The following is a 22,412-nucleotide window of genomic DNA, read 5'->3' on the forward strand; positions in this document are numbered from 1 at the left end:
TTATGATGGTGGAAAAATAGTTGAATTTAACTGAGTCCACAAGATGGAATGGGATTGTCCCTTTACCAACAGGGAGCCCATTTACTTCTTCAGAATTCCAAAACAGCTAAAGTGGAAACTCTAGAAAATGTGCATTCCCTTCTTAGAATGACAATATGTGAACAACCTCATGTATGTGGACTTTGCCAGGATCAATGTGCTTGTTGTGCCTTGTTTCTGACATTTTTGGGGGAGAGTCTGACTTTGCTTCATCCCACCCTGTACTGCTGACCCACTTTAGGGCTCAGATGCTTTTTCTTACTACAGTAAGGCCAGCTGACCTGGATGAATTAGCCCAAGGGGAGGTTAGCCTCCCAAATCAAAGCCTCCCTTGATAGCAGAAGATGCTCCAGCTGCCTGCTAATCGATTTATGGCAGCCTGTCATGAAGCAAGTGGCCCATTCAATTTGTCTCTTGCTGAGAAAGCAACCACATCACATAGGCGGTCTCAAATGGAATCCTTCCCTTCCCCACCTTGCATTTTGGAAGCAGACCCCCTCCATCCTTTAAACTTAAATTGACTTAATAGGTTGAAAGATGAATTTTCAGGGATTGTACACTGTAAAGGAATGTTAAAGGGAGAGGCACGCAGAAGTCAAATAAGGGCGCAATCTTGAGGCGCCCTTGGGCCAGTGCAAGTCCCTTCCGCCTGCCCAGGAGGGTTGCAAACATGCCGTAAAGCTCGTTCGTGCCTCCTTGTGAGTTGGCTAGGCCAGCGTGCAGAGGCATGCCAGCCTGCGGAGGCTGACTTAATTCTCCACGCTGATGGAGGCACTGAGCCTTGTGTCAACCAAGCGTGGCCAATGCAAGACTCTGGGGTGGGTGGGGAGGAGGCGAGCGGGAGGCGTTCCAGGGCGGGGGGAGGGTGGACAGTGGGCAGCCCCAGGGATGGGCGGGCAGGGAGCAGGAGGCAGGGCTGGGACCTGGCAGTTCTGCTGGATCCCTGCCCCATTCCCTGAGCAGCGCGGAGCAGCTTCAAGCTGCTCCGCTCTCCTCGGACTTGTGCCACCTCAGGTGGCACAAGTCTGAGGAGATTCATAGGGGCTGCAGTGGCTTACCTGGAGGTAAGGAGAAGAGCCACTTGGGGCACCTTTCCTGCGCTGGATACAGCGCAAGCCTCTTGGCTTGCCTGTTCCAGCACAAGATAGGATTGGTCCCTAAAAGTGTCCACTTTTGTGCTAAATCATCAGGGAAGAAATCGTAGTTTGTGAAGTTGAGAAGACTGTGTCATGGAAAACTACTTCCCCTTCTCCATAAGATATGCAGTGTAGTTACAGATGAAGTTCCCTTTGACTCCATTGCATTTAACACAGACATTTAAGAGGTGACACTTGTCCCTGTGACCCTATTCAGGCAATAGTTCTCTGTGGAGGACCAACAAGCAAGGACAGGGAAAATGGCAGTATACTGGCTAGCTACACTCCCATGCTGACACACACCCAGCCCACATCCTCCAGTGTCTCCAAGTTGTCTTAAGAGAGCTGGTGCTGAACACAGGGAGAGTAGCCAAGGTTCCAGAATGTGGGGACAAATGCTCTCTGCAGACATGTGTTGGGCATGGGGGTGGCTGGGGAAGCCAAAGGGCACAGCTAGCTGGCAGGCTCTTGTTTGCCCTCTTTAAGCATTGATCTTTTCATGTCTTTCCCAAATGAAACAATAGAAGTGGCAATTTCCTACCAGGAAGTGAAGAGCCTCACCCATAATATCCCTATAACCTCAATGGAATTCAGCTGGGCTCCTTGGACTTTCCTTCTGCACTCCATGCTGTTCTTCCTCAGGACAATGAGTTCACCTGACACCAGAGGGTTTTTCTTTCCAATGCAGCTGTCAGAAAACAGAAGCAACTTCCATTATGCACCTCCTCTCTCTTTTTTATATGTGGCTTTCCAAGTATGCCTAATTCCTAGTTTACAGAATTATTAGGGTATTCATCCTAAATCACAGGATGAATACCATGTCCAGTCAGGTCCTATCCTCCTGGAGACAGCCCTAAACATGTAATTTTAAGGCTCCCTAGGGGGCAGGCATGCAACTTTATCTCAGTGCTAGGCAGTGGTGTCACTAGGATTCGTGTCTCATGGTGCAGGAGGCCTGCGCGTCACCCCATGCAGTGGACGGGGCAATGCCCCAGGTGATGGACATTGTGATGATGGTGTGGGTGGGTGCAATTTTAGCATGTCACCCCCCAGGGTGCGTCAACTCCCCTAGCATGTCACCCGGTATGGCCCGCACCCCCCTAGCAACACCACTGGTGCTAGGAGAGAAATCTGCTACATTTTTGCATGTTAGGCAGCTATTAAAGGCAGTGGAGCCTTTCAGAAAATGGTTGGCAAAACTATAGGATGCACTCTGTAGATTGGTGAGCTAAAAGTTGTGCATCTGTGGTCCAGTTTACTTAGTAGCAGTAGTCCTGGAATACAGAGACAATAGAATTGCTTCTAATTCATAGCCAGGCCTTCCTGCCTCTGTCCAAGAGTGCCACAAAATAGTCCATGCCATCTCTGCTAGTTTAGCCATACCGTGCTACAGTCCTAATGACTACATTGTTTTCCATGTCCTCAGCACTTTCAAAATAATATGCAATACCTCTATGCTTAGCAAACATAGTTCATGAATGGCCAGTGTGTGTCACAAATGAGTGACTAACCTTACTCTCAAGCAATTTCTTCCTGGATGGATGGAGGGATTGAAAAACAAGAAGACAAAACCCAACAATTCTATGACCAGCCTCAATTGCCATAGACCCTCCGTCATCATTTGCTGACAGTGAACAAATAGCATAAGTAATTTTTGTGTGCGGAGAAAAATTGCATTGAGAACCATGGAGGTATAGCACCCTGGCAAAAATAAATCCTTGTAAACTTACTCTGTAATTGCAGTTTTTGACACAATGCTTGCATAGATCTGCAAAATGCTGACTGCACATAAAGCTCAAAAGACCTGTTTCCTAGAAAATATGGTCACCAAAATAAAAAAAGGAAAGCCCACCAACATATTCAAATGCATAGTGCTTTTTCTCTCGGAAGAAGAGAGAACCCCCTTAGTTCCCCATAGGCAAAAGGCAGAACCATGTACATAAGTAAGTAGCTGTATCACCATTCTGGAAGAAAAATGGAGCCTTGATAGTCATGAGCTAACATTTTATGTTCACCAACATTTGATTCAGATCTGGTATGTTAAAATCATCAAGACTCTGCATAAGGTACTAAAGCTTGAATCTTGATAGCTAAAAAAATGGTTTGCAGTAACTGCTAATTGAGGGGGGCTCCTATGTCACAAGAGAATAAGGAAAGTGGGACAGATGACGGTTGATCTTGGCCAGCTAAATCCTTTTTCTCCTTGTTCACCAGGCCCGGCTGTGATTGTCGGATTGGGTCCTAGGTGTCTGTTGTTCTGTTTGTGCAGTTACATTTCAGCTTGTTCACCTAAGGATGTGGACAGGATTCTTGGTGGTGTAGGTTTGACTACATGGTTGACTTCACCCTTGCCCCACATGGCTCATGTAGTAGCTAAGCCAGGACATTTTTTTTCCAGAGTGGCAGAGGTTATTAATGCCTCTTCATGGGAGGGGTAATTCAATATCAGTGTTAAAAGAAGCAGTCGAATGCCCACTACTGGAAAAAGCCATCATTGTACCCTTCTGACTTGAGCAATTATGTACACAATCAGAATGAAAAATATTCTGTCTTTGGGCAAGAATGATCCTTGACTGTGTTGTGACAACCAAGCTCCAGGTTTTCCTAGATGAAGCTGTTTTATCTGGAACCTTTTCAATCTGGCTCCTCTCCCAATTTTGGAACTGAAACTACCTTGGTTGCCTAAGTGGAAAGCTTGTTCCAGGAGGACCTCTAGTCATTGAGTAGAGAAAGATTTTTCTCTGCAATTTTTCTAGTGGTAAACATGGCCATCAGACAAAGAGTTGTATACTGTATACTCAGTGTCAATTAGAAAGAACCAATTCACACTCTAAAAGCATGTTAACAGTTTCTCTAATTTGGATGTTGTGCTGTTCCTTCTCCCTCTTTTGTTTCTTGCTTATGTAGGATGAGCCGAGCTCTGGAATGGATCCCTGTTCAAAGAGGTACCTCTGGAAAACTATCATGAAGGAGGTGCAGGATGGTTGTGCTGCTGTTCTGACCTCACACAGGTATAATTATATATATATATATTTTTTTTCCTATCAGCTGTTACAACTTATTGTTCCCCAGGATTTGCTTGCCACCTCCAGCAGAGCTCTAGGAGAAGCTTCCTCAGTCTGCATATTTGTATTCCCCTCCATTCCATGCATATTCTCTGTCATTATCCAAAATCTCATGAAACTTTTGAACCCCATGATGATGCAGAACAAGACCTTGTTATTGCAACTGGGTCACCACTCACCTCATTGCATCCCACATCACCAGAGAGTGATTGCGGAACTGTGGCAACATCCCATGATGCTGCACCCATAAGATTTGCTGGGGCTACGGCCATTGGCCCGCGGCAATTTGCAAGCAATAATTTGACTTATCAAGGGTATGCAGTAATGTCTTAGGAAGATCCAATAGATCTGGTAGCTGTTTGTGTCTGCTATATGTAGTTTGGCTTTATTGGTTATTGAGGCTGTTGAGTCCCAAGGAAGTAGAATGGACTGTGCCAGTTCAGGCTGCAAGTGGGGGTGGGAGCCGTATCTCATTTTGAATGTACTCCCATGTAGATAACTAGCTCCCTGGAAATAGATAACAAGCATAGCTGGGAAGGGGCATGAATATCACCTTTTCCCTGATGTGCTACTTTTCTTCTTGAATGTAATTTTTTATTTGGGAAGCATTAATAAAAACGACAGTTGACTGTGTGGAACAGTCTAATCTGCTCTTCAGGACTCTTATCACCATGTTCCCATCTCCTTCTGATTCTAAGTAATAGCTTTCTCCATCAGGATTGTTATATCACGCTTGGCAGCAGTGGCAATTTTCTTCCACAGTCCTACCAAAATTCCGACCTTTAGGACTGAGTCGAGGTGCAGCATCTCAGCTGAGTCTGCCAACAGGGAAGTTAATAGATATGTGTGTAGTAATAGCCATGCTCTTGTAATGTGGCTGAACCTTTCCATCTGGAACTGGAGATGGAAATGGCCATTCATTTTTATAGGACTCTGCCAGCTGTCAGCTTGTAATTACAAAAAACCTTTTGGCCTCTGTCTTTGAATCATGGAACTAGGAGCCAAGGGTTACATTCCCATTTCATCCATTAGACAGACTCTCTAACATTTTAATTAGACTTGGTTATTAATCTCTTTCTTCCCTCCTGTCTGTTGTTTTTTGGACTTTCTTTCATGTAGCATGGAAGAGTGTGAAGCCCTCTGCACACGGCTGGCTATTATGGTCAATGGCAGCTTCAAGTGTCTTGGTTCTCCTCAACACATTAAAAACAGGTATTGTGTAACTCAGTAATTTAATACGCTGCACTCCACTTTGGCCCAGCCTGCTTTGAAAAACAGATCTCACTTGTGTCTTTATAAAGTGAACTTACTGAGAACTTACAATGTGCAGCAAGATTTCAGAATTCGCTTTTGAATTTGTATGAAGTTCATTCCAGTTCTTGCTTTTACTGGACAGAGGAATGGCTGAAAATAAGGCTATGATTCTAAGTATACCAGGGATGTCAAACATAAGGCCACTGTCAACTACTCTCCACTATCATCCGGCACCACTATCTACTGCTCTCAGCTGCTGACCTGCAAAGTGATGCCATGGCAGAAATGGCACTGCTGAAAGAGTGCGCCCCCATGATAACCGTCTTTTCCCATATCTTGAAAATATTATCAAGTTTGGCATATTTTCTCCTCTGGCAGGTCCAGAATCCTTTAGAACAGTGGTTTTCAAACTTCCCAGGAGATTTACTCCCGGGGTAAGTCTTTGCGGGGCAGGGGCAGGGGCAGCAAAGCGATCCCCAGGATCCGCGCCCCTGCGGGAAGAAGGGGGGCTATTTTTTAACAAACCATACGTGCTCCCAGGGTCCAGGGGTTGAAACCTGTTTAATTGCGCTTGGAACTTTCACTGTTAAGAAGCCGCGGGGAGCCCTGTAAGTGCTCCGCGGGGCTCCCCACACCCCCTGGACCCTGGGAGCATGTATGGTTTGTTAAAAAATAGCGCCCCTCCCCCCCCACAGGGACACAATCCTGGGGATCTCTTTGCTGCTTTCCCCCTCCCCCCGCCCCTTAAAGGGAATGGGGCATTGTTACACAAGCAGGTGGGTCACGACCCACAGGTTTGAGAACCACTGCTTTAGAAAGTAGCAGATCTTGGGCTTGCCTTGATAACGTTTCTATCCCTGCCAGAAATTATGTTTCCTGAGTGGTCTCTGGAGGGAGCGGAACACCATCCCGCCACTGTCGGATGCCAAATTTCCAAAAGGCCCTTATCTCTGTAAAGCTGAAATCCTATACACACTTTTCTGTGCATAAGCCCCATTGGATATAATGAGACTTACTTCTGAGTAGACATGCCTAGGATTGTGCTGCAAGAGCTCCACATGGCCAATACCTCATTTAACCTTTCTTACCCCTTGTGTTAGGCCACATGTGTTCATGGCTGCCACCTGGGCTATAGAACACTGAACACAAACACCGAAATGCTTCATAAACGTTACCATTTTATGGGTTTCTAATCTTTTCAGAATGACAGTGGCTATGTGCCACTGCTACACTCCACTTTGGCAAGGGATGCTGGGGCATGGCTAGAACTGAAATTAACTTGTATTTTAATATCACAGACACTGTATTTCTGTTGTTGAGGCTGTCCAATGTGCACATAAGAACATAAGAACATAACATAAGAACAGCCCCACTGGATCAGGCCATAGGCCCATCTAGTCCAGCTTCCTGTATCTCACAGCGGCCCACCAAATGCCCCAGGGAGCACACCAGATAACAAGAGACGTCATCCTGGTGCTCTCCCCTACATCTGGCATTCTGACTTAACCCATTTCTAAAATCAGGAGGTTGCGCATACACATCATGGCTTGTACCCCATAATGGATTTTTCCTCCAGAAACTCGTCCAATCCCCTTTTAAAGGCGTCTAGGTTACACGCCAGCACCACATCCTGTGGCAAGGAGTTCCACAGACCGACCACGCGCTGAGTAAAGAAATATTTTCTTTTGTCTGTCCTAACCCGCCCAACACTCAATTTTAGTGGATGTCCCCTGGTTCTGGTATTATGTGAGAGTGTAAAGAGCATCTCCCTATCCACTCTGTCCATCCCCTGCATAATTTTGTATGTCTCAATCATGTCCCCCCTCAAGCGTCTCTTTTCTAGGCTGAAGAGGCCCAAACGCCGTAGCCTTTCCTCATAAGGAAGGTGCCCCAGCCCCGTAATCATCTTAATGCACCTCTGGTAGGGGCCTGACCTGAGTATTCATTGTTTTGCTTTCAGCCTTCAATGGGTATTAGACAGGCCATCACAGCGACACTGTGTATTAGTGACTTGCTAAGGTTGTTGAAGAGGCAAGCTTCCTTCTATTTCACAGTTCAGTGATTGAATTTAGCCTATCGGATTTATCACAATTACATTCTAAAGGACTATTGGATTGTCTGCCCCAGATTATTTGGATAGCAGAAGCTATATATGTTCGGGGCGGGGGGGGCACCACATCACAACCATTCATCTTTGAAATTTAGCTTTCATTATCTTTTTTCCTCCTTCTACTTATGTTTCTTTCACATTTCTAACACAGACATGCACAGTCCCCATTCCATCCTTATATTTCAGTTTTCTCCCTGTCTTTCACCAATCTTTTCCCTTATGCTCCATGCACCTTGCTGGTCTGCAAAATCATGCTATGCCTGCTCAAGCAAGACTGAATTATTCCTTTCAGTATTCTCTAGAATGCAGCTTGAAATCTAGAGATGTGCAAAACTCCTTCCTTAATTTCCATGAATGATTCCAACTTCCATGTGCATAGGCCTCAGCTACTCATAGAGTTCCATGCAAACTTGGATCATTATAGTACGTTGTGCTTTAAATTTTTTTAAAGGAGTGACCAGATACACAAGCATTCGCATAAGAATCCAATGGCTTAAAGTCACATCATATTCCCCACTGGAGGCACAGAACTAAGTGAAATCCATTAGCAGACACGGCTACATATTACGATATATCCCTAAGGCAGTATAAACTGGACTGTGCCAAAGGACATTGGTGCCCATTATCCTTACAACTGTCTAAAAATTACAGCATGTTCCCCATTAAGAAGCATGCCTTATGGGACCTATTTTCTGCAGTTTCCAATGGATGTAAAAGGACTTGTGCATTGAGTGCCACCACTCTTTTTCTCACTGAAATAGTCCATAATAACCCAAGCCTGATAATCTTGAACACTTTTCCCTAAAGACAAATATGCACTATCTCCAGATAGAAGCTGCAAGTGGAGAATGTTCATGGCACGTCAAGGAAGAAATCATTTGCGTAGCAAGATTAACATGTTGATACATTTCTTCATACATGACATATGACTGTGACCACTGGATCAATCAAAACTTTAAAATGCAAACTCAAACGAAATCATCAGCCTGCTAGCAATTTAAAATTTGCATACACTATAAAAAAAAAGGCATTATGAAAAATGTACCACTGTGTATAAACCTATTCTTGTTTCTTGGAAGTAACACATCGCACTGGGATGAACAATATAGAGGCTAAAAATGTGAGCACGTTAGCTGTGGTGGCGACGAGTCCCACATGGTGTGAGCGTGGCAAAGCACACCTTATCAAGCAGAGCTGGAACAAATGTTCTCCTCTAAATTTGTGCTTGATTAATTTTATTGATTCAACCCTTGCAATATTGAACATGAACCTCACGGCCCACAAGCAAAGCCTGCCCTTGAAGTCGGCATGGAAGCAACGAGAGAAACAACTTCCCTTGCAAACAACAATGAATCCATTTGTAAGAGGTGAAGTGAAACAGATATTGTCAAGCTGGTTAACTATTTGCTGCCATCTATAACAATAACAAAAAGTTGATTAAAAACAGAATAGGATGCATTTCCTTGCCACCGTAGCACATAACATCAGGATGAATTATTAGCAAAGCATTCAGTTTGGACCAACTCCCTGTGTCTGTGTTATATATGCGAGAATAATTTTGTTTTCCTATTAGGGCTTTCTGGTTCTATAACAGGAGATGAGGTACATGAGACCTCATGGCAGAAATGGGAATATACATATTATTTCCTTCATGAAAACAGAATTGTCACAAATAGCACAGAGGACATCAGAAGATCTAATATTAGGTCTAATATCAAATGATCTTCTGATTATATGCACAAATAAAATATTAGATTCTTTACTCGACCAAAGCATGCCCCCAACTCATTGCAACATTTTTACAGTAGTTCTGGAAACCTCTTTTCAGTAGCTATACAGCAACATCTTCTCAATGTAGAATAGATGGGGGTGAACAAGAGGAGGATATGGCAGTGTTGCTGATAGGTGTTCACCACAGGTGCTAGAAACCGGGAATATCCTTTCCTGGAGTATGGAAGGAGTATGAACTCCTTTCATACAGTGAGCCAAATAGAATTCTTGGCCCCTGCTAATGGCCAAGTGTGATAGATGACCAGGAAGGATAGAGTGGATAGAGAGATGCTCTTTTCCCTCTCACACAACACCAGAACCAGGGGACATCCAATAAAATTGAGTATTGAGAGAGTTAGGACAGACAAAAGAAAATATTTCCTCAGCGTGTAGTTGGTCTGTGGAACTCCTTGCCACAGGATGTGGTGATGGCATCAGGCCTAGATGTCTTTAAAAGGGGATTGGACAAATTTCTGGAGGAAAAATCCATCACTGGTTACAAGCCATGATGTGTATGTGCCACCTCCTGATTTTAGAAATGGGCTATGTCAGATGCAAGGGAGGGCACCAGGATGAGGTCTCTTGTTATCTGGTGTGCTCCGTGGGGCATTTGGTGGGCCGCTGTGAGATACAGGAAGCTGGAGTAGATGGGCCTATGGCCTGATCCAGTGGGGCTGTTCTCATGTTCTTACGTGCTGTCATTAAGCAGGAACTACATCATTAAGCAAATGTCAGAAATAAGCACTGTGTCTCATTTAGGAACTTATTAGCTGCAAATGACAGAAGAGAAAATAAGAACCTAAGAACATAAGAATGTGCAAATCATCATATTTTCCAAATATGGGAGAGCCCAATTATCACATGGGCTGCCTTTTCAGCAGTGCCACTTCTGCTAAAGCAAAAGGATTGGGCACTCTCCTGTCTCCCATGCTCTTACTTACAAAGTGTGTGGCATGCAGCCTCCCTGCTGGGCATTGCTTCTGTTTGAAATGAAGAGGAGCCAGGGGTGCTGACAACCCATCATCCACTGCTCCTTGCAAACTGAAGCAGTACAAAGCAGGGAGGCTGCACACAATGTCCTTTGTAAGTAAAAGGAAGAGGGGAAGAGAAGGTGGGTGGACTCCAAATCATCTGTCCCTGCCTACTTGGTGCTTTGTAAGTGAGGGGGAGAGGTGATCTGGAGCCATGGCAGTATTTTTTTCCCCCTTCACCTTCCAGCAGTGTTGCTGTACTCCTGACTTCCTCCCAACTGGTTGCGAGAGGATCACCCAGTGGAGCAGCAGCTTCGGGAGGGTGGTGGAAAGATGGACGGTGGCCAATCTAGTCACCCACTCTTCCAAGCATGCTGCTCTGTGCGACTGTTTCAGGTCATTTCATGGCAAGGTCCACCCCGAGAATACATGTGCAATCATGATGAGGACTCGTAGAGAAAACCAGAGTTTTAAAAGTTTCGAACCACAAACATGCTCTTTTTGTGAACTTCTGGTGAGCAACCCCTTTGTGCCAGCAAAGAGGAGCTGCCTATATATGTTGAAACACATACCAGCCTATGAGGTGTCCCATATCTGTTATTTATTTTTTTGTATTAGAATTTAGCTCACCACAAGGATCTTTTGAAAATAGTTAGGTGACTGGCTCCTTTCCCATCCATTGCAATTCCCTGAATTCTTAAGGTCTTTGAGCAGGGCCAGCTATAAGCCAGTTGGACCAATTGCTTCCAGTTGAGCCCTGTGCCTAAGGGCACAAAAAAAAATAGAATTAATATTTTACAAAATCATTTCACAGTCACTAAAACAAGTGGTTTTGTAACTATTTACTTTTTAAAGGTTATCAACACATTTCATTTATTTTGCTTGTAGACTTACTTGTATGCAGTTTTATATTAAAATGTGCTTAGATCCACTTAGTCCAATAACTCACATGCACTTTTTAAGCATATATTTTGATGGCTTTCCATTCTACCATAGAGATATAAAGTCTATACTAAATTTTATTTCTACCTCTAAGATTTTACAGACCTTAGCTGTGAACCTGGGGCCCCACAGATCCTAAGGCTGGCCGTGTCTTTGAGTAACGTTCATTTTTTGTCTTTTAGTTTTTACTTCTGCCTTGGTTCTGTGCAATGATTCTCTTGCAACAGATGGATGTTAAAGAGGTGCCAGGGTTCAGCTTATGTTGCTTTAGCAATAATGTTTCCCGCCTGGTCTAACTCTGGCCTGCAGGGTATTTAAAGACTAGATTCCAGCAGTCCAAATGAAGCCAGAACATATTTCTGTGTAATTTGATTTTGGCTCTTTTCAGTAATTACATCAGCTGAGTTAGAGAGGAAAATATTTGAAAGGGGAAACATGGTCAGTTTAATTTCCTCGCTTGCTTGGGATGACTGCAGAAAACAGCTTGCCTGATTATTATAGTGAGGGGAAATGTTTTAGCCTGCCATGTATGAAAAGCCTGCTTAATGAACAAAATTATGCATTCAAGGTGTGGGGAAGATGAAATTTGGCTAGTCTGAAAAGACTCTTTTCAATTTGAAAAGCTTTCAGTTGTATCCTTGTTGATATTTGTGCCATCTTAAAATTAGGAATTATTTCAAAAGCCACAGAGACATCACGTCTTCTGCTAATCGGGATTTTGATTCATTTGCCTGGGAAACTCAACAGCATACACCAGTTTCATTTTATGAGATTGCTGAACATCTCCCCTAAACCAGTATTTGCAAACTGTAATTTGCAAACTGTAAGGGATTATGTGCACGGATGCCAGAAAACTGAAAAGAATTAATGATCTCTTGTAAAGGCTGCCTCAGCTTGATTCTCATCTAAATAGAACACCCTGGTTAGTAGTAGTGACTTTATTGTCATTGTGCTACAGCACAATGAAATTTATGCACCTTTGAGATACAAGCATAAATATATACAACAATTCCAACAATCACACTCTACACACTCATTCTATACACACATTCTATACAACATGCATTATAATATAAAAACAGCATAACAGACCATAATGCCCAGGAGCATGGTAACAACTATATCGCCTCATTCAACGTAATTATGGCTGTGGGATAAAAACTGTTCAGGAATCGTGTGGTGCTGCTCTAATAGTTCTGTATCGTCTACCCAAAGGCAACAGTTCAAAGAACTTATGAGCCGGATGGAAGGGGTCTCTCGGAATACTATGTGACTTCTGCAGACAGTGAGATGTATAGATGTCCTCCAAAGCTGGTAGATGAAGGTTGATGATGTGCTGCACGATCTTAATAATTCTCTGCAGAGCTTTTTTGTCCCCTGCAGAGCAATTTCCGACCCCTTCCTCTATTCCCTGTATACATGATTGTACCCCATCACATAACACCAATGAAATTATAAAATTTGCAGACGATACTACAGTGGTGGGACTTGTTAGTGGGAATGATGAGACTGCTTATAGGAAGGAGGTACAGGAGTTGTTATTGTGGTGCAAAGAAAATAATCTCTCGCTTAACATCAAAAAAACTAAAGAACTTATAATTGACTTCCGGAAAAAGAGGGATGTACACACACCATTATGCATAAATGGTGAGGCGGTGGAGAGGGTTGCTAGTTTCAAATTCCTAGGTATTGACATCACAGAGGACCTCTCATGGACTATTAACACCAGCATGTTGATAAAAAAGGCACAAAAGCAGTTATATTTTCTGAGGAAGCTTGGGAGGTTAAATTTGTCACAGCAGCTGCTTGTGTCTTACTATCGTTGCACCATTGAGAGTGTCCTAACATATGATATCTTGGTGTGGTACGGAAATTGCTCTGCAGGGGACGAAAAAGCTCTGCAGAGAATTATAACTCTATCCATCTTTGCATTTCTGTAGAAACAATGTTATGCATTTAAAAGATGTAATTACAGATCGGTTATAGGGTAGCAAATTGTCACCAGCCAGTCACTGCTATGGAGACTGCTGTGTTTTGGCTCTCTCTCCCAGGTGTCTTAATACACAATGTATTCATATCACAAAGCTCAAGAAAAGATGGACATTTATAGTCTCCTAACACATTGTTGGTCTTGCCCACATAGTTCATTCATACACATCTGACTGGACTGTTATGGAAAGTAATGGGAGTAAGTCCCATTAAATTAAATGAGGCATATCTCTGAGTAGGCATGCATTGGCTTGTGTCCTGCATGCAGAAGATCCCAGGTTCAATCCCTGGCATCTCAAGATAGTGCTAGGAAAAATGCCTGTCTGGAAGCTTGGAAAGCTACAGCTGCAGCATAGAGAGTAGATGGACCAGTGATCTAACTCAGTACAAGGTATCCTTGTGTGCTCATATCTTCATGGGTTTCCAAGCAGCTTATACAGGGCGGCTTTGGTGCAACATTGGATTGGAAGGAAAACTGACGTGGCTTGGCCATCCGGGTGCAGCTTGTCTTTCTGGCTACATTTCTATACACATTCCTACTTTTAGGTGGACATGGTACTGGTATGCAGTAAATATCCCCCCCCCCTTTTTTAGAACTCTCTTGAACGTTTCAGGAGACTTAACAATACTGTTACACACGAGCGATGGTCATCACTTGATACAATGTTTCATGGAAAAGCAAATATAACCAAGCGTTTCTTTTCCCTTTTTGCATCTAAATCTGGATCTGTGCCGCTGGTCAACGGACTCAGGTTTGGCAACGGCTATTCGGTCAAAGTGTGGCTACACAAAGATGCTATCTGTCCAAGCGCCATCATAGAATGCCTGCAATTTCATTTTCCTGGAACACTTTTCAAGGTCTGACTGGGTTGTTGATTTATTTTTCCCCCTTTCCTGCATTCTGCATTATTATGCTAGTTGAAATCCCTGTACAGTAGAGCCTGAAAACCAGGGAAACTAAACAAGGCAGTGAGGATTAGGCTGCAGCCATCTAATTGCTCTCTCTTTAGACTATGTATAAATGTTCTCAAACTCAGGTGTATTGTTGGATGAATTGGTAATTAGGAAACATGCGTGATAATTGTGTGGTTGGGCAAGAAAGTCTTTGTTGGGCAGTACTGGTAGAGTTTAGAAGTGTGGTAGAAAGTACATACTTACATAAGACCTTGATTGGCATAGATAAAAGAGATAAACAACAACAAACAAACAGAAAACAATAAAATAAAACAATCATAATCATCCATTACCCCCTCCCCCCCATTCATCTTATGTAGCAGAAGACCCAGAATTCCATCCGGTAGGAAGTACAAGCAGAGCTATGTGAATGCTGCAGGAGTGTAGCAAACCCACAGAATTTATGAATCTCCATCCCTATATTTCTTCCAGAGTTAACATCTTTTTCAGTCAGGAAGAATCACTTGTTATTACGCTTGTAAATCTAAGGTTCTGTTCTAGTTTCTGTGAAGTTAAAATGTTTGGAAGCTTGTGGAGCAGCCAAGAGTGTGCATGTGGTATTAAGGGTGGAAACAATGGCATAAGTTTTGTTTTGTTGAGGGGGGGGAATTTTTCAAAACTCCCCCGCAACAGCTTTGTAGAAGCCAATGAAACACAACGGAAGTATGAAAAAATGAAAGTATGTACAGTCAGTTCTCTTTATGTGCAAATTCATGATCTGCAAATTTGCTTAGCTGTGAGGGGCAGAATTGATATCTTCTCTCATTATCTGCACATTTGTTCTCTCCTTATCTGCTGTGCAAAGACCTTCTGGAGGCTGCAGGGACCTTCAGAATGACACCTGTGACCAGCGTGGACCCCTTTAAAATGACAGGGGGAAGCTACTGCCTGTCATTTTGAAGGGGTCTGTGCTGGTGGCTGGTGCCGTTCTGTAGGTCCCTGCAGCCTCCTGAAGGTCTCTGCAGCATTCATAGATATTTTGGCACTTCCTGCTGCACTCTGCTGGCTACCTGAGGGTCTGTGCTGGATTTTCCTGATGTCAGGGAAGGTACCCCTTCCTCCCAAGGTTAGCCCTTGTAGCTAACCCCATGGATTCCATAGGATCAATTATCTGCATGTAGGGGTATCTGGCGGGCTGGGGGTGAAGGCAGCTTCTGCTTGGGGATGGTCCCTGTTTGGGGCCCTTCAGGAGACCTCAGGTTGGCTCAGGGGGAGGGGGTTAAGTCACCCTAGTCCTCATCCCTGGCATAGCCCTTTAGACCTAGGCAGGAGCTGTTGGAGACACAGCCTTCTCCCTCCCCAGTTCTAGCTTTCTGCCCTCATCATGGGCCTCCTGTCAATTATATAGGCTGCTTCCTTCTCCAGCCCCACCCCTTCCTTACTGGGGAAGGCATAAAAGGGACCCCGCCCAGGGCCTCTCTTCCTGGTGTTACCCCACTTGACTCTCCCTCCACCCTGACCTCTTACTGGGTCAGGTCCTTCTGAGCTCCCATCTTCTCCAGTCAGGGAGAGGTGCCCTGACAGCAGGTGCTCTCCCCACAAGCTGGGGATGTGGGAGGCTGTCAGGCAGACTTGCCTGCGCCGGATGGCTCTCCCTCTTGCCTGGCCAAGCTGCCTTCCCTTTGTGTCTCCTTGGCCCCCTCACAAGGTAAGTTTGGGTCTGGCAGGTAGGAGGGCACCCTGACACTGTGCATTTGCTATCCACTGGGGCAGTGGTTCTCACACATTTAGCATCGGGACCCACTTTTTAGAATGAGAATCTATCAGGACCCACTGGAAGTGATGTCATGACCGGAAGTGACATCATCAAGCTGGAAATTTTTAGCAGTCATAGGCTGCAATCCTACCCGCACTTACCCAGGAGTAAGCCACATTGGCTATCATTTTTAAAAGAATATACACAGTAGCTTGTTAAAAGTACAGATCTATAACATTTCCCCAAATGCAGTCACCGACCATGGTATCATCAAGTCTAATATATTAAAAATAAAATATTGAAATGAATGGGACCCACCTGAAATTGGCTTGCAACCCACCTAGTGGGTCCCAACCCACAGTTTGAGAAACACTGCACTAGGGTTTCCAGGAACCTAGCCTTGGCAGATAATGAGAATTGACTGTACATAATTAGCTACAGGTTTTCAGTAGCAACAAAAAAAGTTAGAAACATTTGTCTGAATGCGCATTGAAGAATCTTACCTTGCTTAAGTGAACTAGTAGTTCTCTCACTTTTTTCTGAAAGTTAGAAATGGTTAAAGTCTGTTTTGAATTGTTTGATGATATTCTTCTTAATAGTGTTGCATTTTTTACTGCTTTTCATTACTCTTCTGATGATGTTAGAAAACACAGAGCAATACCTGACAGAATTTGCTCTGATTGCTTGTTTTCGCTTTCAGGGGCAACGCCTTAATTTGTTGGAATATCATGTGCCACAAAGATGGGGCTGCTTAGCAGACCTTTTCGAGGTTTTAGAGAGCAACAAAGCCTCCTTGCAAATGAAACATTACTCCATTACCCAAACCACTTTAGAACAGGTATGAACTCCTTTTCCTTTGCTTGCATTGCAACGCGGATTCTACATAGCTGAAGTTGTAATGTTTTAACTGAGAAAATTCCCACTTAGAACATAAGAACATAAGAACATAAGAACATAAGAACAGCCCCACTGGATCAGGCCATAGACCCATCTAGTCCAGCTTCCTGTATCTCACAGCGGCCCACCAAATGCCCCAGGGAGCACACCAGATAACAAGAGACCTCATCCTGGTGCCCTCCCTTGCATCTGGCATTCTGATATAACCCATTTCTAAAATCAGGAGGTTGCGCATACACATCATGGCTTGTAATGGATTTTTCCTCCAGAAACTTGTCCAATCCCCTTTTAAAGGCATCTAGGCTAGACGCCAGCACCACATCCTGTGGCAAGGAGTTCCACAGACCGACCACACGCTGAGTAAAGAAATATTTTCTTTTGTCTGTCCTAACCCGCCCAACACTCAATTTTAGTGGATGTCCCCTGGTTCTGGTATTATGTGAGAGTGTAAAGAGCATCTCCCTATCCACTCTGTCCATCCCCTGCATAATTTTGTATGTCTCAATCATGTCCCCCCTCAGGCGTCTCTTTTCTAGGATGAAGAGGCCCAAACGCTGTAGCCTTTCCTCATAAGGTAGGTGCCCCAGTCCCGTAATCATCTTAGTCACTCTCTTTTGCACCTTTTCCATTTCCACTATGTCTTTTTTGAGATGCGGCGACCAGAACTGGACACAATACTCCAGGTGTGGCCTTACCATCGATTTGTACAACAGCATTATAATACTAGCCGTTTTGTTCTCAATACCCTTCCTAATGATCCCAAGCATAGAATTGGCCTTCTTTACTGCCGCCACACATTGGGTCGACACTTTCATCGACCTGTCCACCACCACCCCAAGATCTCTCTCCTGATCTGTCACTGACAGCTCAGAACCCATCAGCCTATATCTAAAGTTTTGATTTTTTGCCCCAATGTGCATGACTTTACACTTACTGACATTGAAGCGCATCTGCCATTTTGCTGCCCATTCTGCCAGTCTGGAGAGATCCTTCTGGAGCTCCTCACAATCACTTCTGGTCTTCACCACTCGGAAAAGTTTGGTGTCGTCTGCAAACTTAGCCACTTCACTGCTCAACCCTGTCTCCAGGTCATTTATGAAGAGGTTGAAAAGCACCGGTCCCAGGACAGATCCTTGAGGCACACCGCTTTTCACCTCTCTCCATTGTGAAAATTGCCCATTGACACCCACTCTCTGCTTCCTGGCCTCCAACCAGTTCTCAATCCATGAGAGGACCTGTCCTCTAATTCCCTGACTGTGGAGTTTTTTCAGTAGCCTTTGGTGAGGGACCGTGTCGAACGCCTTCTGAAAGTCCAGATATATAATGTCCACGGGTTCTCCCGCATCCACATGCCTGTTGACCTTTTTAAAGAATTCTATAAGGTTGGTGAGGCAAGACTTACCCTTACAGAAGCCATGCTGACTCTCCCTCAGCAAGTCCTGTTCATCTATGTGTTTTGAGATCCTATCTTTGATGAGGCATTCCACCATCTTATCCGGTATGGATGTTAGGCTGACCGGCCTATAGTTTCCCGGGTCCCCCCTCTCTCCCTTTTTAAAAATAGGCATGACATTTGCTATCCTCCAATCTTCTGGCACCGTGGCTGTTTTGAGGGACAAGTTGCATACCTTAGTCAAGAGATCTGCAACTTCATTCTTCAATTCCTTAATAACTCTTGGGTGGATGCCATCAGGGCCCGGTGACTTATTGATCTTTAATTTATCAATGAGGTCTGAAACATCTTCTCTTTTAACCTCTATCTGACTTAACTCCTCGGTCAGGAGGGGCCGTTCGGGCAGCGGTATCTGCCCGAGGTCTTCTGCCGTGAAGACAGATGCAAAGAACTCATTTAATTTCTCTGCCATCTCTAAGTCTCCTTTTATCTCCCCTTTCCCTCCCTCACCATCCAGAGGGCCAACCGCTTCTCTGGCGGGTTTCCTGCTTCTAACATATTTGAAGAAGCTTTTATTATTCCCTTAATGTTGCTGGTCATGCGTTCCTCATAGTCTCGCTTGGCCTCCCGTATCACCTTCTTACATTTCTTTTGTCACAGTTTATGTTCCTTTTTATTCTCCTCATTAGGGCAAGACTTCCATTTACGGAAGGAAGCTTCCTTGCCCTTCACAGCCTCTCTAACTTGGCTGGTTGGCCATGCGGGCACCCTCCTGGATTTAGTGGAACCCTTCTTTCTTTGCGGTATACACCTCTGCTGGGCCTCTATTACTGTTGTTTTAAGCAGCCTCCATGCACTCTGGAGAGATTGGACTCTTTTTACCCTCCCTTTGAACCTCCTTCTAACCAGCCTCCTCATTTGGGGGAAGTCCGCTCGTCAGAAGTCAAGGGTTTTTGTTAGAGATTTGCCTGGTATTCTTCCCCCAACGTGCACGTCAAAACGGATCACAGCATGTTCACTGTTCCCCAATGGCTCAGTAACGTTTACATCTCTAATCACATCCTGCGTACCGCACAATATTAAATCCAGAGTCACCTGTCCTCTGGTGGGCTCCGTGACTAGCTGCTCTAAGCCACAGTCATTTAGCACGTCAAGAAATCCGGTTTCCTTATCGTGACCAGAACACAAATTGACCCAGTCAATATGAGGATAATTGAAGTCCCCCATGATTACAACCCTGTCCCTCCTTGTCACCTCCCTGATCTGTTTCCTCATTTCAAGGTCCCCATCCGATTTCTGGTCTGGAGGACGATAGCACGCCCCCAGTATTACATCGCTGCACAAGCCTGGTAATTTAACCCACAGAGATTCTACAGTGGAGTCGGACCCACCTTCAATCTCTACTTTGCTGGATTCTATCCCTTCCTTAACGTAAAGGGCCACCCCACCTCCAACACGCCCCTGCCTGTCCCTCCTGTAGAGTTTATAGCCCGGGATTGCGGTATCCCACTGATTCTCTGCATTCCACCAGGTTTCCATTATGCCCACTATGTCAATGTTTTCCCTTGTCACCAGACATTCCAGTTCTCCCACCTTTGCTCGTAGACTTCGGGCATTCGCATAAAAGCATTTATACACGGAATGCCCTAGGATGGGCTGCTTATTCACTCCTTTGTCCCCGCATCCTCTCATTGTGCAAAACCGTCTATCGCATCCCATCAAGCTACCTTTCCCAATTTCTTCTCCTACTCTGCCTTTGTCTTGTTGTTCTCTAACCTCCCCATCCTCATCCCATAGGGATGAGGAGTCCTGAACCGGATGCCCCTCGACTTCTGTCGACCTTCCCCCAGGGATCAGTTTAAAAGCTGCTCTGCCACCTTTTTAATGTTATGCGCCAGCAGTCTGGTTCCATTCTGGTTCAAGTGGAGCCCGTCCCTCTTGTACAGGCCCCGCTTGTCCCAAAACGTTCCCCAGTGCCTAACGAATCTAAACCCCTCCTCCTTACACCACCGTCTCATCCACACATTGAGACCCCTGATCTCCGCCTGCCTAGCTGGCCCTGCGCGTGGAACAGGTAGCACTTCAGAGAATGCTACCTTTGAGGTCCTGGCTTTTAGCTTCCTGCCTAAAAGCCTAAATTTGGCCTCCAGGACCTCCCAGCTACACTTGCCCACGTCGTTGGTGCCGACATGCACCACAGCCGCTACCTCTCCCCCAGCACTGTCTACTAGCCTGTCTAGACGAGAAGTGATGTCCGCAACCTTCGCACCAGGCAGGCAAGTCACCATGCGGTCCTCACATCCGTCGCAAACCCCCCTCTCTATGTTTCTAATAATTGAATCCCCCACTACAAGAAGCCCCCGACCCCCCTCCCACCGAGGAGTATCCCGAGTGCGTTCGGATACGGGCCCATCCCCTGGAGAAGGGGTCCCCCCTAGGGGATTGTTTCCCTACTCTCCAGGATGACGTCCTCCCGTCCCGAGACTTCCCACCCGGGCAGCTGAGGAGCTGCATGCCTGAGGTTGGGACGAAGCCTGATCGTCCCCGGAAGTCTCCCCACGGTTCTCCTCTGCCTGCCTGTGCTTCTCCAGGTCGGCCACCAAGGCTTCAAGGGAGCGGACGCGTTCCCTGAGACCCTGGAGCTCCTTGCACCGAGGACACACCCATGACTTATGCCCCAGAGCCATATAATCATACATGTGGCACTCGATGCAGAACACTGGATAGCCCCCACCCTGCTGCTGGCTGTCTGACTGCATAGCTTTTTTTTTTGTTGTTGTTGTTGTTTTATTTAGGGGTCCTTTTAAAAACCCTACACTGGTTAGCAGCCCTCTTCTCAAGGGAAGAGGAAGGGCAGTGCATGGGGCCCTGGCCTCCTCGCCCTGCTGCTGAACTCGCCCAGATGCTAAACTCTCAGTTTACTTGGCACTTAGTTCCCAGAGGCACCTGGGGTTCCCAGAGGCCACACGCGTCTGGAGAGAGCCTCACGCGATGGCAGGCCTAGCTTTATGCTCCTGGCTGGCTCCTCCTCCCTCCTCCCTTCCTGATTGAAAGGGGGGCTGGTCTTCCCAGGTGAGTTTACAAAAGCTCAGGAAGACAAAAGGCTGCTGATGGGCGTAACCTACTCTGCAGGCTCCTGAATGGAGTGCTTGGATTAGCCTAATGGGGCTCTTATCACCTCCTAAGGTGGTGATGCTGAAATTCTAAAAATGGACTCTACCTGGGTAGTTGGGAATTGGCCCTTACTAGGTTCTTTCCCTCCTAGTTCTGTTCTCTTAGGCTGGACTGTTTTGTAACCTCAAGCTAGTTTTTATTTGAGTTTAATTATTTATTGCTTTCTAGATCCTGTGTCCCAATTGACTGAACTGTTTAGGCTATGTTCTAACTTAGATTAAGTTTAACTTGGGTTAAGTATAGGGTTAATTTAAAACAAAGTAGAAAACCCAGCTTTCCACTTTATCCTCCTCCCTTCCTTCGATTAGGTGCTACTTTAGGGAGACCTGGGTTCAAATCCACCCCGCCACCCCCGAGCCGTGAAGCTTCCTGATGCTCTTGGGCAATTCACTATATCTCAACTGAACTTATCTCACAGGACTGTTGAGGATAGTTAGTGAGGGAGTGACTTATACCATGCCCTGAACCCCTTGGAAGATGCTAAGGATACAAATGTAGTAAATAAATAAACTGCAAAATTGCACCCCACCCTTATATACAATTTTTTTTTTTTAAATCTTACAGGTATTTATTAACTTTGCTACCCAACAGCAGGAGGCTGCATACTCAACACAGGGATCCTGCACCAGTCATCACCATCATTTGCCACTGTAAGCTTGAGAGAGGATGCTATAAGCAATAAGAGTTTCTGGCAGATGATAAAAGGCAAACTGCGAGAATGAAATGCTGCTGTTTTTGTGGGCCCAAAATTACAATGAAACCAGCTCCTAGTACGAAAAAAGAATTTAAAAATGCGAGCTTTATTGAATGAGAATTGTATGTTTTGGGTAGAGACTCTCAATTTTTAACCTTTTTTTTTTGGCAGTGCTGAAAAACTTTCCCTTTTGGGTGATTTTTCAGTACTCTATGAAAATGGTCTGCTCTTTTACATTTATATGGCCCTCACTTGGCCTTAGTGATATCCCAAGTAGCCAAATCTCATTGGCACATAGCACAGAGACATCAACCCAATCACTGACTGA

General features: G+C 45.0%; 1 protein-coding gene across 1 annotated transcript in view; it reads left to right on the forward strand.

Annotated features, from left to right (window-relative positions):
* The window catches only part of ABCA13 (ATP binding cassette subfamily A member 13), a 256,616-nt gene extending 234,572 nt beyond the window's left edge, over nucleotides 1-22,044 (forward strand). Inside the window, exons 51-55 of the mRNA XM_066629193.1 lie at nucleotides 4,083-4,186; nucleotides 5,360-5,452; nucleotides 14,029-14,134; nucleotides 16,627-16,764; nucleotides 21,955-22,044. Coding sequence (XP_066485290.1) covers nucleotides 4,083-4,186; nucleotides 5,360-5,452; nucleotides 14,029-14,134; nucleotides 16,627-16,764; nucleotides 21,955-22,044 — 531 coding nt within the window. The remainder of the gene's footprint in view (nucleotides 1-4,082; nucleotides 4,187-5,359; nucleotides 5,453-14,028; nucleotides 14,135-16,626; nucleotides 16,765-21,954) is intronic.
* Nucleotides 22,045-22,412: the final 368 nt, after the last annotated feature.

This window comes from Tiliqua scincoides, chromosome 5, assembly GCF_035046505.1.
Source record: "Tiliqua scincoides isolate rTilSci1 chromosome 5, rTilSci1.hap2, whole genome shotgun sequence".
In the NCBI taxonomy this organism is placed as follows: Eukaryota; Metazoa; Chordata; class Lepidosauria; order Squamata; family Scincidae; genus Tiliqua; species Tiliqua scincoides.